Below are 23394 nucleotides of genomic sequence, written 5' to 3'. Positions count from 1 at the left end.
TTTTCTACAACTGATTGACTGACTGACCTGTAATGGAAATTGTCTGAGATTTCTGTAGTGACTGGATTGATTGCAGAGGCGCTTCTCATAATACTCTTTGTTTGTTAACAGGCTGAAAACAATGTGTTACAGTAATAGTCACTTCATTATTTCATAGTTGGGGTGCACATTCAGATGAAAAGAACTTGATAAGTCTGGCACCATTCTTTCTTCTGATGCAGTATGTGTGAGTTCACTAGTGTTATAAAAACAGTAAACAAACAAGTACAAGAAACAAAAAAAGAATTTTAAGGATCATAAAAATAAAAAAGTATTGAAATAAGGAGGTCACCTTCCTAAAGTAGTGGACATTTAATTCCTAATTCAATCATGGGTATAGGAATTAAATGTCCACTATATCTTCAAGTTTAGGTGACCTCCCTTGTTTCACTATACCTTTTATTTCTTTGCTCCCTATTATCAAGCTTAAAATTCTTAATTTTTCCTTGTAGCTATCCTTGTAGTGTAATAAAACACTCCATCTTGTAAACACGGAGTTTAGTTGTATATAACCCTATATCCTTATTAAGGATTGAAACTAAACTCCATGGGTGCTTATTATACACATTATGCATGCATGATGAGAATGACACATTCATGGACACTTGATAGAGCCGTATTTTCAGACTAATAATCTATATATGCATACATGTACTGCAATATCTATGACCTGCATATACAATGTAGCCAACCACATATTGAATGGCATTACTACACTGTAGACTGGCAAGCATGCATCATTAGTTGCAGCCTTATATAATTTGATTTGGTACATCTACCTACATGGGTTGAGACACACCTTGACAGAACCACTTGTAGTTTGTGTGCATTATTCAATTATCAGATGCCACACTACTGTAATTGTAATTGATGGTGCTATATAAGGGCTGGCATACAGTTGCTAATCTATTGAGTAGTGCAAGAATGCTGCAAGAGGCTAGCGCTGTACTTATAGTTTGCCTGTTTTTTGGGACCAGTTCTGTGGTATATATACTGTATGTAAGGTGTAGTTGCAGAAATAAAAATGTATGAGTGTCCAATGCTATAGTAACGGCTTTCCTTTTCTTAGGTGGTAAGGACCAGCGATGCAAAGAATGTGATCATACCTTTCTACAAGCTCTACACTCCATATGACATATTAGGGAATGCAGAGTTTACTACTGATTACAGTCAGTACACGTCAACAGCATTAAAATTTGATGGAGATACTACTCCTGGAAAGCGGATCTTCAAGCTACCACTAATACCCAATGGTATACTCTACAGCTATTCTGACATCACTGTAGTTGTAACAGTAGGATTAGACAATGAGAAGCGAGATAATGCTCAAGAGTATTATGACAGTGATCCTAAGTTTCTTCTATCTGATGGGAAAACTGGTATAGGATTTGATGTGCGAGATGAGCTTGATAACAGGGCTATTTGTAATGGAATGCAAGCCACAATGGGGGACACACTTAGTTCAGTAGCCGGTTTTTCTGGCTCTCCTCATCAGTATTCTATTCTACCAGAGGAAATAGTCCTAACTTTAAAGCCATCTCAACGTTGGGGATCATGCTTCATTGCAGCTAATAGTGGAGTGATTTCTCCAGTTAAATATACTCGTAGCATCCACCCTGATCAAGGCCTCTGGTTAGAAGTATACAGGGAGGATAGCGGTGAACGCTATACATTTATCTACATCAAGGTAGAAATTCATGAGAACTAAATATTGTGTGGGACTAACTTGACTGTACATTATTTTATCAAGCTTTTGCTGACATTCACCACTCCGCAATGAAAATTTATTACACACTGTGAACTTATAGTTTGTTTCTGTACTTAAGTATATACATACAATATTTTTTGTGGAGTTGTGCCATACAGTAATATTATACGTAACTACAAGTTAGATTTGTGTCTGCATACATGGTGTGATGGTGGTTATGATTTGATTATTCTAGCAGTTAGGACAGCTATCTTTAGTAGAAAACATACTCCACCTGGAAACGTGGTGCAGTCATGCAGAACCCACACAATTTATTATTTAAATTTAAGGTGGTGATTGGAAAAATAACAATAGCAACCTACCAACTGCACAGCAAATAAGACATGTGGCTGTATGTTAAATATGTTATAATTCATACCCTCTAAACAGTTAGCAACAGGTAGCTATACTCATTATGTCCCACCTAGAAACATATGCTAGGGTAAAATTCAAGATAGTGGCTATAATGTACATACAGGTGACTCATACAGCCTGAATAGACTGAAATGATACTGGGAACTATACAGCTGTTGTGACACACTTGTTTTCTCCAGCTTAGAAAATGCTCCTTGCTTTAATCTTTCTTTTACCACAGTGCTGTCAGCACATGCATGCATGGATACCGGGCAGTTTCTGGAGGATGTTATCATAGGCGGATGTTAGTACCTAGTCTAACGATTGGATGATGGTTTGGAAGGTGAAATTTTTGCTCCAGCATAAAAATTAAGAATAAACACTTTTGATGAAAAATGTACATTTTTACAACAACTGTACGTACTAGTTCATGTACTAAAACTTATTACACAGCAAATACCGAAGTCTCAGGATGGCTACAGTCAAAGCTGCCTACAAATTTAATTACCAATTGCAAGGCCAATTAGTATAGACAATACAAACATAATAGGTTTAAGGAAGAAAATCCATCCCTCTTGGAGGAAGACTGAGTGCGCCCTGACTAGACATTGGGTGACCTGCAGTTCAAATCCTGGGGCTGGAAGGATTTTTTCCCCTTATTTTGGCCCCTTTTCTGTTGCACCTTATTAGCTATAAGTCATTTAAGTCTCTAATCATTGTTAGGTTAGGTAATCCTAAGGCTGCAGCACATGTTGCTATCAGACCTTCAGTGCTGGTCACTGTAAAGCATTGATAATAATAACCAAGTACTATAGTCTGGGTGACAAAACTCAAAATCCAATGTTATGTCACACCGGAGGTAATAATAATACAAGCGTGACATCATAAATATTTAATAATAATAATAATATACTATGCAGCTTCAATTTGCAGTGTAAATAGAATGTAACTTAGTAATACATATTATGACAAGTGTAAGGAGAAATTTTATATATGAGATTCTGAGTAGGGATCACAGAACTGCATTAATCACAAAAATATCAACTCACCCACTGATATCAAAATCCTATAAAATGACTTAATTGCTTCAATATATATAAAATGGAAGACATTATGGGATGACATTGACAAGTACATCGTATCAGTAAACTTAAAACCTGCTACCAAAGAGTTAAAAAACCTTTTTTGCTTCTGCTGTTATGTAAACTCACTACTATCACAAACTTGACTCAAAGCATCCTTTATCTACTATGTGGATGCTATACTCATAAAACGCTTGAGGAAGAACATAAGATGCTGCTATATGTACAAAGGTAAATGAGCTCTTTCATTAAACCAATACTCAATGTGCTGCTCTCGTATGGAGACCCAAAGCAAGTTTTTTAAATTGCTACACTGCATGGAAGGAGTTCATAAATGTGTGTCTATTCTGATTACAGGAAAAAGTAGTTCATCAAGTGATTTATACCAGGAACTGGTGCAAATTTAGCATAAAAAGTTATATATACAATTTATTTTTTTATTTTTCCAAGATTGTTTACAAATTTATCAAAATAGAATGGTATGGAATTCCAGGAATCGGGTGAAAGAAACAGACTTGATGAATAACAAAATAATAGTGGAAATACAGTAGAAACAGAATATGCAGTTCTTTAAACATTGCTTACATTGGTGAAGGTTAATTTTGAAGAGCTTGTTAGGCAAATTCAAACACACAGTGCAGTGTTCTAATAGAGTGTCTGACTGTTCTATTGGAGTGTTAGCATTTATTTTAATTTTATTATGATTATGATTTAAAGTACCTGATAAAGGCAGAGCCTGTATACCAGAAGGCCTTATAAAGGCCTAAGATGTTTATATTAACTGCACATTTTAAATGCTTTTCAACGTACAAAATTACAACAGTTTATAATATGCACATGACTATTATGCATTGTCAGTTGCACAAGTATGTTGAAGATCCAACAGTATCCTGTACTAGTGGCCAATATAATATACAAAATTAATAGCTAAAACTACAAGTAATCAAAATTTGGTACGGTGGGTGATTTGTTTCATCAGTGGGTTATGGACAAGCAGAAGAAGAGCATGCAGCTTCTATTTTCACGCAGTGTAATAGCTATACAATCTGCTCTTGTGGGCTAAGTTACATATAAGTTACAGTGGAATGCCATAAAAGTACTAACAATTTATCTTTAAAAGTAACATACGTAGTGATAAAAGGTAATAAAGGATAGGTATGCATAACTATGATTACACCTTTCTTTACAGTAATCTTGATTAGTGGTTACATTGTAGTATTAAATTCACAGTATAAAAATATGAAGATTATATTCTTGATAAACAACAATGTTGGCTGGGTGATGCATTATTACAGGGGAAATGCATCAAAATTACAAGATGCATGTACAAGGTACAAAAAGTCTGAAAAAGAAGTGAAACATAAAAACAGCAAAGCTGTAAAATAAAGTGCTGCCCTCAAAAGTCTATATTGTTGCTGTTATTAAAAAATTTATTGCATATAGAACTCACAGAAAGAGTATAAAAGCACAGATCATTATGCATAATATTAGTCTTTAGGAAAGAGGTGCAATGACAAAATCATCTTTAATATCACCCAGTTCAATAATGAATCAGTCATAGAATCCCACAAGTTGCTAGCAGAGTGTAAAAAAGGCTTTAAATATGTATCAGTTCTGGCTAAAGGAATAGTGAAGTGCTAGCTGTGTTCACAGGTAGATGATGAAAGGGCAAAACTGAAATGTCAACAAAACTAAGTAATACATTATGTTATTCGGTGTTCAAGTAATGGTCACTTAGATGTTCAAGCATGGCAGTTACACTATACTGTGATAAGAGAAGTTGACTGCAGGTTCAAAGATGCCTAGGTCCAGTCATGGATTTTTTCTCCTTTCTCCACCTTTTCATACATACTTTATGTAACAACTTTAAACAGGCTGTAGGACCAGGTGTCCTACAGACCTTCAGCACTTGTGCTGTAAGGCCTTAATAAATAAACTAATGTCCATGCATTTGGTTCCACAAGGGGTATTTTGAGATAACAAGTCACTCTCTAGAGTTCCTATGGATACATATACATATACATGGATACATTGACAAAGAGAAAACATCCTGACCACCTGGCAGACTCCTGTAAGCATTTGAGCATTAATTGGATGGCTGCAGGTTTGAGGCTGCCCAGGTCCAACCATGGATTTTTTCTCCTTTCTCCTGCTTTTCAAACATACTTTATGTAATAGCACTTGTGCTGTAAAGTCTTAAAAAATAAATAAATAAAAGTCAAAATGAGTGGGACTATATGTTGAACCATTTCTATTTTAGTGTTTCTGGTGATGAAGGTGTGGGGACCACACTGCATGTAGCAACGTAGACTAGTATAGGTCTCACTAAGGATGTATAACAATTGGATTTCAGTGAAGCTGGACACTGGAAGAAATTTTGTTGTAAAAGGGGGCTTTTGCTTTGCTACAAATATGTTCTTTTCAAGTTAAGTGTTCATCTATCACTACTCCCAGGTATTTTTGCTGTATTTGCTGACTATATATGGAGCTGGTGAAAAAGAGTTATGAAACTACACTGTTCATGCATTCAAAATCAAAATTACACATTTTATTTGCTCTCTTAAGATACAGAATAATTGACTGATTAGTGGCTGTTGATGGAGTGTAACATTTAAAAGAATTATTTACCACCATCATCTTTACGATTGTATATTACTCTATACTCTTAAGGAATAGTGTGCTTTAAGTTAAAGCACACTATTCCTTCAGAGTGTAACACACTATTAAGGAATAGCACATTAAGTTAAAGTACACTATTCCTATTCCTTATTGTTAAAGCCTTTAATATCTATCACTATGCACACAGTTACCTACTTGATATACACACAGATGTGCATGACTAGAGACATTATAAGAAGTAGCACCATTTGTCTGATATGCTAGTTGCACAAGCAGAAGTATACATACACATCACATGCATACTTGTACGACATTATAAGAAGTAGTACCATTTGTCTGATATGCTAGTTGCATAAGCACAAGTATACATACACATCACAAGCATACTTATCCATCACTGTTATTTGTAATATCACAAGAGAGGAAGGTTGATGGCTTGTCTTACTCTACTCTTCGTTGTTATCCTTGCTGTCAGTAAGGTAGCATCACTTTGTTGTTCTGATCAACAGCTACCAGCTAGTGGTGATGGAGACCTCCAACAAGTTACTACCCTTCAATACTGCCTGGTTGATAACTGTACCATCATGATGATCGATACTGGAGAGAAACTGGACATTGTCTACACTACTGATAGCCTCATTGTCATTACCCCAACAGATGGCCACACTTCTGTGATGATTGCTAGACAAGAAAAGGAATTTTTATGTATGCCACCCACTGCTAATTCTGATCATGGTAAGACCGGTCAATTTATAGGATTACTAGTTATGGCTGTGCTAATAACGGTAACAAGTGGGTACAACGCTGCTGTTCACCTGATATTCAAAGAGTTACGCAATCCACTGGGAAAGCTGATAATGCTGTATAGTCTCTCAATAGTCTCGCAATGTCTTGTAATATGTGTCATCTTAATGATGCATAGTGTGATAGCTCTGAACTCACAAGCAACATGTCAAATAATTACAACTATTTTCATGACTACAACTATGAGCATAGACGGTTTTGCCACCTGCATCCTTACCCATTTTGCTTATATTATGTACTGTAACCATCACCTAACCAGAGTGTCTGCAAAGAAATCTGAGTATCTTTTTAGAAGATACATTGCTTATACAGTTGGCACAGCAATTTTCTTCCTTGGTATAATGACTACTTACGATGTCATCACTGGTGTTGGCAGATACACACTACAACTAGATGGACACTGTATTTTTATCAGCAACACTCAGTACAAAACCATTTGGATCTGGAGAGTCAACACAGCTATCAACAAAATTGGTCAAATCATGATGTTTGCCATCTATCTGTTTTATTTCTACAAAATCAAACAAAATATTGAGCTTTCTAGTCAGAACAAACAAACGTTATCCAAGGTAGCTGTTGCAATGGGAGCCACCATTGGTCTGTCTCAACTCATTTGGCTAGCTTCTGCACTGAATACAGAATATTCTCCAATTTCAAAAATCACAGGATCAGTTTCTTACTTCATACAACAGTGCGTGATCATGGCCACCCTCATGTGTACTGACAAAGTGTCTCGACTTTGCCAAGAGCTCTTCCCAAGAAATCAAGTGGCACCATCACCAAACTGAGCATGCATGTATGTATATTCCAATATTTAAGGACACAGCTGCATTTTCATATAGTTATAAGTGCACATATGTACTGTATATGATCAATTGTAATCCATCTTGTAATTGTTTCTTGTATATGTTGAATCATAATATGAAGTATTACATATTCTGTGTCCTACTTAAATAACCAAACACATCATTAATCATGACATAATATGTAATTATGCCATATATATATGAGCTTAAATTACTTCACACACGATGTTTTGCCATGAAACTATACTGGTGATTCTTAATGATGTATATGATTTATTTGAAGTTACAGCTAATCTAAAATATCTCGTAATTTAAATTGTACACAACACTATTGTCCATGTATGCTTTAGATGCAACTGCACCTGTATTAACACTGTGGTAATGGTGCCATGATAATGTCACAATAATCACTATATCATGGGACTTGTATCACGATAGTCATGATATATTAATGAATTGAATATGCTAATTTTTTCACAAGACAAGTTCTATTCAGTCAAACTCATATTTATAATAATGATTTGTTTTTTATGCATCACCACATGTTGTTAGAGAAATACCCCCATATTTTGCAAATATTAAGTCACTTTTCACAAAATAATTTGTATCACGGTATAGCTTTTTTCTGTCACGATTACCATGAAATGTTTCTATCATGATTATCGTGATATGCGATATGTCATATACAAATGTCAACTGGCTATCTCAGATAAAAAGAACCATGGGTCATGCACTAACTGGAAGTTAAACCCTAGTAGATGAAAACCTCTTTGAAGGCAAAGATTTCTTGTGGTAAGCACTCGTTTCTCTGAACAAGCTGTTGTTGAAATGTAGCTATGTGCCGCCCAATTTGTACTACGTATACCTGTTGAAACATACCACTTAAAGGACTTCCTCTATTTCTTTGCTACTCACAGTGGTGTTTAAATGAGCAGATGGAGAAAATGGTTTAGGTTTTGGGTGGGGTTTGATTTACGATTAGGTTTATTTTTCTTTGATAAACTGAGTTGCTTGTGATTTGGCTCCAACAATCATCCTCCAACAAAAACATGCCAAGCTACCATGACAACAAATCTTCACTTTTCCTGTGTTCTCTCCTCTAGCATTACATTAACAATCAAGCACATCAAACTGTGATCAAATGCTTGAAACCACACGATTGTGCCTTTATGGGATAAAAGCACACCCACACTCATATGATGCCATTGTTATTGACACCTTGGGCTCAGGTCAATACGATATCCTACTTGTGGTGGAGTACTATAACTTCAATTAAGGCTATATCCTTATTTTTAAAAGTTCCCTCACTTTTTGTGCACTAACTCGGGCTCTAGTTTTCATAACAAAGTATCATATCAAAACTATTGTACAGATTTTGTCAAATGAAGCCATATTTACATACGAATTTTGACCACAAGGTACTAATAGAAATTGTCTTTAAATGTGATATAAAATGTATTACTACACACCTCAGACCACTATAACCCACTAGCATGACAGTAATACTGAAAAAGCAACACTTCGGAAAGTTAGTATTTCTCATACCAAAGCACGGCAAATTTTGGTACAACAGGATTAAATTCCACACTAACTTGCAGCTCATAGAATGCTCTAAATAATGCTAACCGTGATAATGGGGATATTTCCATGTGTGACTTGGAATTGAAGCAATAATCAAGTTGTGTGCAACTGTCAATATGAAAAGAATGGAAATTGTTCCAGACTTTTGTGCATTAAACAAGCAATCCCCCCGGAATTGTGATGAAAGTGCATTGAAGAAAAAAAGCTAAAGGTTAGATGATGATAATTCTGCCCATGTTAAGCAGAAAACTTACAGTGTAAGGCGTTATGAAAAGTTGCACTTTAAAAACCGCGTTTCAGTCTGGCCGTACAAAAATGTATTGAAAAATTGATATACGAGTAATTCTATTTTTGCGACAAAAGTTTTGATACATATACATTGTCTTAGCTTTATAACATACAATGTATATCTGATCAGTGAACCACCATTCACCATTTACTAGTTTTGTGTAACAACTATTGACTCACATGAATACCAAATGGAAATATGCAATTAAAGCAAGCAGCATACGATGCATGTCCTACCTTCTGTGAGCCAGCAGCGGTCTCAAAGTAAAGGTTCCCAGATTGCAAACATCGCTGCAATATCAAACATACAGGAAGTAACTGATTGCTTGATAATTATTGTAGTGATTTAAAGCAGTGTGGTGTGGTGCCTTCAGCTCTCATAATCTCACAATCACTGGCACCAGCTCAAGGAGTGAAGGACACAGGAAGAAGTAGACAACACAACAGAGGTTACAGCAGAACAGGCAGTGACAGATTACACAAAGTCCTTCACACCAAAAGCCAACCACTGTGCCTCTAGGCAAAGAGGTCATCACAAGGCACCACAAAGATGAAAACTCAGTTGGCAGTATTTATAATGACTGTTATCGAAACCGATTGTGGGTTATGATTTAAAAACAACAAACCGATTTACAACACGACAAGCACTAGTTTACTTCGACTTCGTTCTCCTTTTATTGACCAAGAGTATTACTCGTAGACTTAACATATCATACCTCAGGAGCACAAATCGTTCATAAAACTGGCTTACTGTAGGACACGACTTCCGTTATCGTATGTACATGTGCTGCTCATTAATAAGAATCGAAATGCAGGTACCGTGTCAATGGCTACGTGGACTCCGCGGAGTGAAACTGCTACGAAATCTACATCGCAGATACTCTCAAGACCGTTTTGCAAATAACAGTGAGTATTTCTAACTGCGTGTTTGTCTTGCCTCGTCGTGTTATCAAAGTTCATAGAATCAAAAGTTTCAGTGTGTTTGCAGGCCTTTTCTTGAGACCGTTGATAAAATGATTTAACAGAAAATTGATAGTGACACATCTGTTTAGTAGACTACTTACAGTTTATTTTGCGTTTGCTAAGGGGAGTTGTGTAGACAGTTGACATCCTTTATAAAGTTATGTGTGTAGTGTACGTATATTATGCACCTATCAATGTTTTACCCCACTACTATGAACACGGACAGAAGTGGGGGCTAGGCGGGGATTAGTCGGGGAATCAACCTCAAACCGTGCCCCCAGGTGGTGGGGTATTTGATGCTACGAGGGCACGTAGCGGGTGTTTCGGGGTCTTTTACTGGGGGGATAAGTGGGGATTCCACATCAAAAGTAGCCCCAGGTAGTGGGGATAAGAATTTTTAAATGTTTAAATCCTCACCTCTGCCCATGTTCATAGTAGAGGGGCAAAACATTGATATGCGCATTACGGCAAAGCCTGTGGATCCTGTTATTACAACACACTAAAAAAACCCTGCTAATGTATGGATGCAATTGTCAAGAGATCTAACTTGTTGAAGTCCAACTGTAATAGACACATGTATTGTACATTAAATTAATGCGCAACTATTGATTTATTGCAAGGTCCAACTGAGAGTCTTGACCCAATGCAAACAAATTTTGAATCATGTAGAATTTTGTGTTCATGTAAAACTTTCTTTTTGAGCTTCATTATCAGGTAATGACAACACTCCAGTAACCAGTGGCGATTCTAGACCTGGCCTACAGGGGGGTGTATCCATTCACTGGACTGGATTACTGGACTAGTATATTTTTAGTTTTTGCACATTCTGTGGTTAAAATTTATTGAGTCTCACATTTCAAGGGTCCTGAGGGAACCTACAGCCCACTACTAAATGCTGAATATGAGCGATAACTGTCTTTTAATATTTTTGCTGTGATTTATTATGTCCTACAACACTTATTCCCTACCCTGGTGTACAGTAATGCTGTAGGGAATGTATATCAGCAATAGTTAACCAGCGATCGACTTGCTAGTTGACAATATCCTTCAAGATATCCTTAGTGTGAGCTCAGGAATTGAGCTTGCATGGATGGACTTGTTTTCAGTGCCGCAGGACGCAATGATTATAATTAAGCGCACGCTGAAAAAAATTCTAATTGGTAAGCCTTTCTCCAGAAGTACAGGTCTTGCCACGCAAGACTATACTATATGTGACCGAATCTGCGAAAACAGGACATAATCGCATATTTTCCGATTTCCTGTTTATTAGATATTTATACTCTATATAGCCAAGTGTACCCGCTGGCAAAGTTTCAGGTTCATATGCCAATAACTTTTGGAGTTACAGCCCTACAAAGTAGCAACAACAGAAAAATCGATATGTACAGCAAGTATAGGGAAAATAAATTACAGGTGCTTACAAAAATGCTTGTAACTTACCAACGGATTGAGGTACGGAGCTAAAATTGTCACCACCCTGTTCGCCATGAACAGGGGAATCAATTACTGGGCAAGTTTTTCCTTTACTCGCCCTTCTTCACTGCATAAAAAGGCTAAATTCTTGAAGAAAAATCGATCGCATATGATCGCTTCGACATAACGTAAACAAACGCTTATAACTTACGTATCCTTGGGGTTACTGCAACGACAAAAAGATTTTCTAACTCCTCTTGAGCAGCTGAATAAGATGATATCCAGGTTTTTATTGTTAGTCCCTTCCTTCACTACAAAAGAGGGGTTAAAAGAATTTACGGAATTTTTTCAATAATATGCAAGTATTTCGCCCAATGTATTCAATGCTTTATACTGTACATTTAGGCTTGTGCGATCATGTCCCTTTTTCTCAGATCCAGTCACATATGTGACCAGATTTAGCAAAATCAACCATATGGGCGCCAAAGGCAAAAGTGAGATAACACCAGCATGAAGTTGCTGCACTATCAGGCTAACAATTTCCGTATCAAACTCGCCTTCAACTTGTCGGGTCTGCTTTTGGTGGACCATTCTCTGACAGCCTGTATAACCATTCCAGACGTCTGTACAGGTCTGTGAACAACAGGGAGGTGCTTTGGGGGGTTCATGCACTCTGGACAGACGAGCAGGGAGCTGAATGTGTGATGTATGTCTGTTTTGTGAGATTTCAGTCTATTCCCTGCCTCTGATGGGCTGTTTTGTGGTCTGGTGCCTTCATTTACCATTCTCATCCATTTTGTAGTCTATCTCTTGCCCGCCCCGCCACCCCCCACCCTCCACCCCTTTTTGAGGACGCATGATACAGTAACACTGGTGAAAAAACCTATCTAAAATGGTGGGAAACTCTACAGGGATTACCTTGGCCACTAGCTGCTCTTAAAGGTTGTGAATTGCTCCATCTTTGCTGAAAAATCCAAACATGTAGCTGCCAAGGCTTGTGAGTAACAAAGCTTTAAATTATTAAAATACGTTTTTCTCTGAATCAACAATGCACCCATAAGGGTGATTTTCCAAAATCCAGTCACATATATAGCTTGCTCCTTGAGCTCACACTAAGGATATCTTGTCAACTGGCGAGTTGATCACTGGTTAATTATTGCTGATATACATTCCCTACAGCATTACTATACACCAGGATAAGGAATAAGTGTTGTAGGACATAATAAATCACAGCAAAATTATTAAGACAGTTATCGCATACTCTACTGCTCATATTCAGCATTTAGTAGTGGGCTGTAGGTTCGTTCCCTCAGGACCCTTGGCTTGCAAGACTCAATAAATTTTAACCACAGAATGTGCAAAAACCAAAAATATGCCAGTCCAGTAGTCCAATCCAGTGGATGGATACACCCCCTACAGGGGGAGCAAGTAGTTAGAGAACAGCATGACTATTGTCGTATGGCTGTAACATAAAGTAGAATTTCTGGGGATTGTATCCCCAGAAGCTACAGGATTTTTTCAATTTGAAGGCTTGAAAACAACCTAAAATTTATGCTAAAAACATGAAAAATGCTAAAAATAACAATGCCAATCTGTACTGCAACCTTTCCCTTAGATTTTTCAAAACTTATTTTTCATTGGGGGAAGGGGGGGGGAGGCATGGTCCCCCCTTAGAATCACCTATGCCAGTAACCCCATACCACCATACCACCTGGTAGAACTTATCTTAAAATTGGCCTTGTCTGTTGACTGTCACTTTGACCACTGGTCATGGTGCCGTAGTTGTTAGAATGACACCTTGTGGAAACTTTCCTATGTAATTCATTCTGATTATAAGGTATTGCTTTACTACCCAACTGTTGGTATTATTTTAGGTCACCATAACAGTCACTCGTCGCTGCGGAGCCACTTGTGTGGGGAGCTGCGGGCTAGTCATATTGGAAAGAATGTTGTACTGTGTGGTTGGCTACACAAGATGAGGTAAGAATACATTATATGGTGGAACATCTAAGTAAAAATATTGGGTGAAGTTTGACAATGCAATCCATGCTATAATTGGCATTGTGTAGCCAAAATCTCAAGATAATGTTTGACTGTTTATGGATTCATCTGTGTAATGTAATGGTATGGTTTGATTGGTACCAGTCTACTAATGGTAGTGCTAAGCAATATACACCGAGTATTTAGTTAAACCGTGGTATCTGTTTTTGATACTGTTTATAATTTTCTTAACACAATACTGTGGATTTTAAAAAACAGTCTTTAAAACTATTTGTATGAAAAATACGAAAGGATATAGACTGGTGTACAGTAACACAATTCTGTCTTGAGTAAAAATGTTAAGATTTTTACTTTTGTATTAGCAAAGGTCTACAATGGTATCTAACTAGTACATACTGATAATATAGTTATATCACAATATCAAGTAACAATATCGTACTGTCTATGAAATAGTGATGTACCAATTAATTGGAAATTGGTTCATCAGCCAAATTTCAGCAATATCGGTATCAGTAATTATTAGAAGATTGTTTAGCCGATTAATTTTACTGACCTTGGTGCTATTGTTTTCATAACAATAAGACAAAAATAAAGTTTAAAATGGAAATTTTACAAAATGTGTGTGAAATTTTGGTGAACATACACATCGGATTGGTTATCGGTATTGGCCATTATATGAATTTCAATATCGGATAATCGGGAAAATCTTTTATCAGTGCATGGATTCTTGCTACTATGAAATATACAGCACTACCATATGGGCTGTTGTCCTAATTGAAACCTTAGCAAACTACTGTAATAGAACATATATAGTTATAAACGAAGTACTCTTTTTAGACAGCCAATTTTTAAAGGTCAAGTAACACTGGTACATGACTAGCTTTTGTTTTCATATTCATGTACAATGTACTGTTACACTGAGTCATGCATTAAACAAAGCACATATTCCTGTTGTGCACAAGTACAGCAATTCATGTTGACTTTACAAGACTTTATCTGTAGAGTCCAAGTTGAATGATTGTACATACTAAACATTGTTGTTGTTCTTTGAAGGCTGGTTGGTAAGAGAGGTCCTCTGTTCATACCACTAAAGGATCACACTGGGGTCATACAACTGATCACTACAAAAGATCACGTTAGCATTTTACCATCACTAGATATTTTAGTTGGCCATGATCCCTTTGTAGAATCTGCTGACTAAATTAAGCCAATTACCAACTGAATCAGTAGTTAGTGTGCATGGATGTGTCCAGTCTCGTCCACAGCAAGATAAAAATAGTGTGAGCTATTTCATCTCTTTTGGACAACACGTTTTATGTGACTCTTTTCATAGGACATGCCAACTGGGGACGTTGAAGTGCTTGTTGATAATGTTGAAGTGTTGAATGAGGCCTCACAAAACTTACCATTCTCCACTGCAGATCTTAGTGTACCGGTGAGTTGTCTATAAATATAGAAAGTGTGTGGGTGCGTGCGTGCATGCGTGCCTGTAGCAACAAAAAATACACACTACCTCATGTGGTTGCTTATAGGTAGGTCATGAACTGCAGATGGAGTATCGTCCATTATATTTAAGAAAGTCCAGCACACAAGATATTATTAGACTAAGATCAAAGGTTGCTATGGCTGCAAGGAATTACTTAGAAACTTTACATGGTAAGTACGCAAATAGAATCCACGATTCTCTTTTAATGTGATTTGATGTTTTCAACTTTACAAATACTAGGTTTTGTGGATATCGAGACACCAACATTGTTCAAGAGAACTCCAGAGGTATTTATATTATATAGCAAGGCCTTGGCTATTTTTAAGACTCAACCAAGCCGTATTTATCAACAGGCCATTAGTGTATATATGTATGCAGTATTAGAGTAGTTGAACAGTGCCATGTATGTAAATGAACCTTCATTTATCTGAATAGATTTACTTACACCCAATGATTTTGTGGGTGAACTGGTACATAGGTGTTCAGGAGTCAGTGTGATGTTTTGTTTTTTATTTGATGTATGTAGGGAGCCCGTGAATTTATTGTTCCTACAAGATCACCAGGGAAATTTTATGCATTAGCGCAAAGTCCACAACAGGTATGTTCATGGCAAATGTTGTATCTGCAACTTGTAAAGAATTTTCCTTAGTTCAAGCAACTGTTAATGGTGGGAGGTTTTGATAGGTATGTATATCATGTTCGTGTGATGGTTGGACCATATGAATGTTAAAGGTATTACCAGTTTGCTCGATGCTACAGAGATGAAGACATGAAATCTGACAGACAACCAGAGTTTACTCAAGTATGTGTGTATGGCCTGGAAGGTACTTACATCTTGTTTATGGTAGATAGACCTGGAGATGGCCTTTGTTACTCAAGAAGACATCATAACACTAACTGAGGGACTTGTAGCTCATATTTTTGCTAATGTACTTCCATCTCGTCCTCAACCGCAAATTCCTTTCCCACGTCTGACCCATGCCAAAGCCATGGAAACGGTCAGTATATAAACAAACACAGTGTAAGATGTAATGTTTTGTTTCTTGTGTTCATACTCATAGTATAATTCTGATAAGCCTAAGATTGGTGAAGAGGAGTTTAATTTCCTTTGGGTGGTTGATTTTCCTCTTTTCACCAGATGTCCTTCAACTGGTAAGAAAGTTTATCTCATAAAAACACAAGATGGGCTGTTATTATTGTTGACATACACAGGTATGTTAGAGTCATCACATCATCCGTTTACAGCTCCACAACCTGATGATGTAACACTTGTTTCTACCAGTCCTGAAAAAGTATGTAGTTGTAAGTATGGGCTTTTTTGTGAGCAAGCAATTAAAGTGTGGTCTAAAATAATTTCTCTGTGCATGTTATGTGATAATGCTCGTGATCGTGTGCCACTTGGTTTGGCTGAGGCATAAGGTGACTGCTATATTAGAGTATTTGATTATTGGAGTATCATTTTTGTAGTACTAAATCCTGTTCAGGGTCTTTTTAACCAATGAAATTGTCGTGGTTTCATAAGCACTTTTGAAGTAATTGCCAGCTTGCTATGTTGTCTATAAAATATTCTTCTCTGACTCGGTACAAAGCATACAGGGGCGGGGTCAAGGGGGGCTCCTGACCCCCCTCCAAAAATTTTTAGTATACTAAGATCGAGTTACTCTAATAGAGCAGTCACTCTAATAAAGCAGTCACAGTATTAGAGCAGTGTGTAGTGAGCTATGTAAGGATTTTTATGTACTTTATCAGCTATAATTGCGTGGTTGGTGAGGTGGGCAGCTATTGTCAGCTGGCTGTGACCTTTTTTTTTGTCTCACCTTACCAAACCAGACAATGTAGTGCCTCGGTTCATTTTTTTCACCCCCCCCCCCCCCCTTTCCATAAGTCTGGATCCGCCCCTAACTGCATATGCTACGTATAATGTCTAAATTTAAAAAGATGTTTCCAGGTCCTCATTCTGAAGGGTTTGAAAATTTACTGCTAATCTGTTAATCCACTTGATCTTAGAAGCATCAAAACAGTAAAGATTCAATCCGACAGCTTCAAGTTTATACCAAGTACATAGAAACAGATAAAGTCCATTGGTAGAGCAAATCATTGAGCTACACTGCCAGAGTAGGCTCACGGGCAGCTTTAGGTTGCACATATCGTACCTTGACATCAATTTTCTACAGCTGTCACTTGACTCAAGAACTTAGTAGAAAATCAAGTTGAAAACAATGACAAGATCTTATGATTGGTAAGCCTCACTATACTTTTTAATTAGCTCTCCTGAGTGCCAACCTGGTCGATTGTCTCTACACATAGCAACATGACGTAGCAGAACACCTCAAGTTGCATAGCCTAATTTAAGTTCTATACTTTTCTGTGCAATTTTCACCACGAGACCACATGTTTCATGTAACTTACTGCTCATGGTCAGAAGACAGTAACCATCATCTATAAATTTACGTATTTTGATGGAATGTAACAGAGAAGTGGGCAGTAAAACTTTAGATTTAAAGTTTTGATGATTCACAAGAATGCTAGTATAAGGACCGTAAGTCACACACACCACCATAAGTCACACAGCTCCCGAGCTGACCATCAAACACCAGCCAATCCGAGAACCCAAAGACTGAATTGCAGATGAAGACGTGGTTTTTTGTTTCTTTTTTTTCAATCAAATGACAGCTATTGTGATTACATACAACACTTTTTACACTTCACATTGTACATAGCCACTGTATGTATTTTTCTGAACAGCAATGAAAGTAGCACCAAAGACACATTGGGGTATTAACTTGTACATATATTGGCATGTTTCTCATAAAGAAGCAGCCATGCCATGTGGACTAACTTCTTACATTAAAAATCATTTTTACTGAGTATATCCGTTATGTATGACCAAGGTATTCTGTAGCCATAATGCAACTCATTGTGTTGGCTTCTATCTTCCTTCATTAGACCATGACTTTAATGGTTTTCTGACCATGCGTGACCATTTCTGTCTTGTTCACTGTGTTGATTGAGTTTTATGAAACCATCAAGTGTGCATATGTAGTGATTGTGAAATGGGTAATACTTTCCTCAACTGTGTCAACATTGAATACAACTGAACAAATTATTTGGTGAGATCTCACTAGAACTGCAATCGTTTTGTATTGCTGTTCTGATCGCTTGCATCTTAAAATCTTTAATAGAATTTCAATCTTCCTTGAACATCGCTGTCTTGTACACCCAACCAAATGCATTGTATAAGTCTTGTGGAACCTTTGGGAGAAGTGTTTAAGAACACAGCCTTGTTTATACAAAAAAAGTAGTAAACAGTAAATAATTCTCAATACAGAGATCTGTAACTAGGTTGTGTATGATAATAACCTTGATAAGCTATTATTTGTACGTAGCTTATGTGTCACTACTCTAGGTTAGAGGCCTTCACTATGATTTAGTGTGTAATGGAGTTGAACTTGGCGGTGGCTCCATTAGGATACATGATGCTGTACTACAAGAATACATTTTATCCAATATATTAAAGGTATAGTGTGATATCTTATAGACCAATATAAGGGGAATGTGGTAGGTAGCTGATCAGGATATAGTGTCATTTTTGATGGCATTGTCACATTCTGTATGTGGGATGTTGAAGTATCATGTAAACACAAATGTAGCTTAGCTTCAAGTATGAATTCTTGGTATTTCATTGCAATACATGATGTAATGCAGTACTCAATATAATGTTTCTTACATGATTTGCCAATATGACAGACTAATATGTAACATGTTGCCCATTGGAACCAGTTTACAACTGTAAATACATACACAATGGTTTTTAAAACTTTTTTTGATAGGTCATACAGGTTTTTGCAATTGAATTCGTCGCCTTTGCGATTGAATTCGTCCCGTTTGCAATTAAATTCGTCGGTATTGCAATTGAATTCGTCCCGTTTGCAATTGAATTCGTCGGTTTTGCAATTGAATTCGTCGGTTTTGCAGTTGATTAGTCGGTTTTGCAATAGAATTCGTCGCGTTTGCATTACAATTCGTCATAAACAAAACGGCTCCAAGAAACCAACCCGTTCATTAAGAGATGAACTATTTATGCCATGGAGAGTTACACTTGAGACACTAGAAGGTAATTGAAGCTGGTAGTACGCGAAGTTGATAGCTGTCTGACAAGTTAATTAACTTTCTCGCGAGTGACCACACCCATCGCGAATGGCATAGTAGAGTTTGGAATGTTGCTGGATAGGCTGTAGAGGAAGAATTATTGCCTTATAAAGAGTTGTTTACTACGGTTGTACTTGAACAAGTTCTTGTAGCAGCTGCTACATCATGTTTTCGTGTTTGCTCCAGCTGCCATTCTTGTTACGGACGAATTTAACTGCAAAAGCGACGAATTCAATTGCAAAAGCGACGAATTCAATTGCAAACGGGACGAATTCAATTGCAACAGCGACGAACTCAATTGCAAACGGGACGAATTCAATTGCAACAGCGACGAATTCAATTGCAAACGGGACGAATTCAATTGCAAAGTCGCCGAATTCAATTGCAAAAACCTGTAATGTCAGACCATTTTTTTATTTTATGGCTTTTGGGTCGATAAATGACAGATGACAGCTCTTATATTTTGAGCTCTGGTAATGTGATGCCATGAATCATGAATTTAACTTGTACTTGCTATTAGTTTCATCAACACCTAATTAGCTTAGTATAAACATGCTACATGTAAGGAAACGTGTATCATCTCAACCTCCCTTGTTGTCACACCCACTGGAGTAAGGAAGTAGAGGAAGCTAACTTAGCTAAGTGTATGATAACGCATTTGTAACTTTACAGGTTAAAGACATTGGAGTGTTTTCTCACCTACTTAAAGGACTAAGAATGGGATGTCCACCCCATGGTGGCATTGCTCTAGGTAAACGTACACTCTGTGTGTGCTTTGATAAACTTAGCTGTGTAAACTTAAGTAGCTATAGTGTTTAGTTCACTTGATGCTTGGTACATAGATTGGTGTTCAGGAATTGGTCACAAAAACCATTCCAATTTATAACATCATACTTTCATCTATCACTACTTGTCATTACATTACAACTTAAGTAAATTGTTACCCTTTCCACTTCTGCTACTCACAAATTCTTCAAATGTGGTTTATAGCTCATATCACCCTGGTGTTACTCAAGTTTCAGCCTTCTCTGGTGAATGTTATAACAATATACAACAGCAAAAGCAAAACAATTGATTCGTATAATGAATGTAATATAGGAAAAAATTACAAGCACTTTTTAATGATCATAAATCATGAAGGCAACAAGCTGTGGACGGGACATGTCTCATTATCTTCACCACGAATTAGGGGAATTCAGCAAAAGTACAGCGTACATACATCCTTGTTTTCAAGGAAGAAGGCTGTTTAAGCTTAGAAATGGCGATGTAAATGTTATTATATTTTTATGGCAATGTAAACAAACACACATAACTCATATTTGCTTAATGGCAGTAACATGAAACAAAGATATTATAATTCTTATGAAGAGACGAAACCATTGATAATGTGTCTTGTCACATTTATACAAGTGTAAAGAAAAACTGGGAATTTTAAGTTGGTAGAAAAAAAAAGTAGGGAAACGAGAGAGGTCACCTACACTGCAGATGAACATTTAATCCCTACTTTAGTCTATACCCATGACTGAATTAGGGATTAAATGTTCACTAGTATATCTGCAGGTGTCGGCGACCTATCTTGATTCTTTTATTTTCTATGATCCCTTAAAAATCCTAATTTTTCCTTATACTTGTTTGTTTACATTTTTTGTAACATTATTATGACTGGTGAACGTGCGCATACTGCATCAAAAGAAAGAATAGTGCCAGAATTAATGTTTTCGTCTGAACATGCACTCCAACTATCAATTACTGGGAATTAGCTATAGTATGTTCACGTTGAGCTGAATCCTGAAAAAGAGCTAAAAATTAAAAGTGGATTTTTTCTCAACAGAGTTAACATTTCAGCTAACCAGATGATTATTGGTAACAGCAAAGGTGTCAACAACAGACACGTATGGTTCGGCTCCATTACAAGCTCAGGAAAGGGCTGTAATGGATACTGTACTTATATGGCTTGCCCATAGGAAATGTATTGTGAAAATTTTGATTGGCCATAAATATTATGTCAAACATTTGAACAAAATGATTTCGAAACATTTTTAGTGGGTCAAGCATTTTTAGCGGGTCAAGCAGTACTACAAATGAGCCAAATTTCAAGATCGTGTATAATTGCATCCATGAGTTATTAAATGTTTTTGAGGGCTCAGCTCAGCGTGAACATACTATAGTCCGCTTCTATGTCCAGCCCTTTACACAGCACTACAAGTAGGAGAAGCACCTCTGCAATCAATCCAATCACCACGAAAAAATGGATGATTCATGTGTCCCAACTATCAATTACTGACTCTCTCTTTTTTAAATTTTGTAGCTATCTATTGGAAGCATTTAGGGTTGTACTGAAGGCACTTTTGGGCTTGGTTGTACCTAACCAATACTGCCAAGGCAACAGGATGGTATTGTGAAGCTGATTTTTGGGTGATATTTTTGGCCAGAAAAACCCAAACCTCCATGATCCCTAATGTACAGTACTACCGCACTGTAGTTGTGTTTTCACTCAGCAGGTCACTAATATGGATTAGTATTGGCTATTTATGACATACAAACACAAATCAATGCAATACTGATGCTGTATTAATTTATATACCATGAACCCACCTAACTTCAAAGGCAAATTTGAGGGTACATATCTTATAAGCCCTGGCTGACCATGGTACATTTAGCATGGCTGGCTATGCTACATTTTAAACGTACCATGGCCTTGATGTGGGAGCAGTACCACCAATTTCTGTTTATGAAAACTCAAGCCAAAATCGATTGTGGGAATTTATTATTGGTCACATGATGAAAGCCATGCGTCCAATTTTGCATCCTACAACACTCAGACGGAAGAGATTTGTCACCCTTGCCATCCTTTGAGTTGAGAAATGTTGAGAACTAGCACTATAGCATATTCACGAGTGGTTCGTTGCACTTTTGAATACAGACCAAACCCACTTTTCAAGTAACACGAGATAACCACTCTACAGTTGAACTTACCCTTATAGGTGTTTAGTAAATGTTGGTGGCTTTAAAATACTTGTAAAATTGCTTAATTGAATTTTCCTGAGGACTTGCCTGTTCATGTTAACAAACGTAGTCACAACATTAGTTGTATAATCGAATTTTACAAGTTGGTCTATACAAATAAATTCAGTGCTTGGTCTCATATTGGCTTGGATAATTAATCGCCCGCAGGCTATTAGCCTGCTATTGGCATGGTACATATCAGTTGTATCACCTGCCCTTGTGATTTGCCTGATATGTGCACCCACGCCCTCAGGCCTGCAGCCCTCATGCTTGGGTGTACATAATATCAGACAAATCATGATACAACTACTACATATTCATAGACAAACTCCACTATTGCTGAAGATTTGCTTAAAACTTTGCCAGCATTTTTGGTAATGTAGTCACAATATCTGGGAATGAAAACAGAACAATAGAAAGATACCAGCATTGATGTATCACCACTAACATTTTATTTTAGACTTGTGGTGTATATTAGAAATGTTATACATATCATTTTTTTCCTTGTGCAGGTTTTGATAGGTTAATTGCTATACTGTGTGGAGGGATACCGTTGACTGACACCATTGCATTTCCGAAGGCAGCTCATGGGAATGACTTGATGTGTAAAGCTCCGTCATCTCTTCCACAAGATGTACTGGACATGTATCATATCCGTGTAAAGAAGGAAGATAGTTAGTGATTATGAGTATTTTAAATTATGGTAATGTATAATCAAATATGTACTGAAAACAAATTGCAGCACCTACCTGTATAAAAGGTCACCTCTCTATAAAGGCCAACTATAAATTCCACAAATGATAAGTTTAAACACTAATTCACCTGTCTAATGCATACAGTCACCTATACATTCAGGCCAAGAAATTTAGGTCCGAAAGTGATTGGCTTAGACAGATTCCACTGTATATGGAAAAGAGTTTCTACATAATAGTTCCAGAAACTTGCAGTAGGATCAAAGTTTTGCATCAAAACAGGTACAAGAAGACAAGAACAATGTGATGCAGTAAAACTAACAGGAAACTTGCATTGGTTCCTCAGAAGTGGATAAGGGAGAGC

The 23394-nt window shown here is 37.0% G+C and overlaps 2 protein-coding genes and 1 long non-coding RNA gene across 4 annotated transcripts; 2 read left to right on the top strand and 1 right to left on the bottom strand.

Moving 5' to 3' along the window:
- The first annotated feature begins 963 nt into the window (after positions 1-963).
- LOC136265483 (uncharacterized) lies at positions 964-1983 on the top strand. Its single transcript, XM_066060362.1, has 2 exons — positions 964-1023; positions 1109-1983. Exons 1-2 carry the CDS (start codon positions 964-966, stop codon positions 1745-1747), a joined length of 699 nt encoding a protein of 232 aa, XP_065916434.1. The 3' UTR covers positions 1748-1983.
- Positions 1984-6063: 4080 nt separating this feature from the next.
- Positions 6064-10105, bottom strand: LOC136265489 (uncharacterized). The gene is made up of 3 exons (XR_010705548.1): positions 9977-10105; positions 9558-9611; positions 6064-7590 (listed from the first exon to the last, which is right to left on the bottom strand). It is a non-coding gene; the product is annotated as an uncharacterized lncRNA (long non-coding RNA).
- On the top strand, positions 10024-23074 carry LOC136265469 (aspartate--tRNA ligase, mitochondrial-like). 2 transcript variants are annotated; one of them, XM_066060342.1, is made up of 16 exons: positions 10024-10226; positions 13571-13676; positions 14751-14832; positions 14885-14977; positions 15031-15132; positions 15230-15353; positions 15424-15470; positions 15710-15781; positions 15833-15867; positions 15916-15985; positions 16032-16181; positions 16245-16335; positions 16396-16475; positions 18590-18700; positions 20005-20083; positions 22851-23074. In XM_066060342.1, the coding sequence occupies exons 1-16, from the start codon at positions 10097-10099 to the stop codon at positions 23015-23017; spliced, it is 1539 nt and encodes a 512-aa protein (XP_065916414.1). In that variant the 5' UTR covers positions 10024-10096; the 3' UTR covers positions 23018-23074. The 2 variants fall into 2 exon arrangements, with proteins under 2 accessions (XP_065916414.1, XP_065916415.1); XM_066060343.1 differs by lacking the exons at positions 10024-10226; positions 13571-13676 and having other exon boundaries at positions 14749-14832; positions 14885-14975.
- The last annotated feature ends 320 nt before the right edge of the window (positions 23075-23394 follow it).

This window comes from Dysidea avara, chromosome 9 (assembly GCF_963678975.1).
Source record: "Dysidea avara chromosome 9, odDysAvar1.4, whole genome shotgun sequence".
Lineage (NCBI taxonomy): Eukaryota > Metazoa > Porifera > Demospongiae > Dictyoceratida > Dysideidae > Dysidea > Dysidea avara.
The sequence above is the reverse complement of the archived record's forward strand: the minus strand, read 5'-3'. Positions and strand labels throughout refer to the sequence as shown.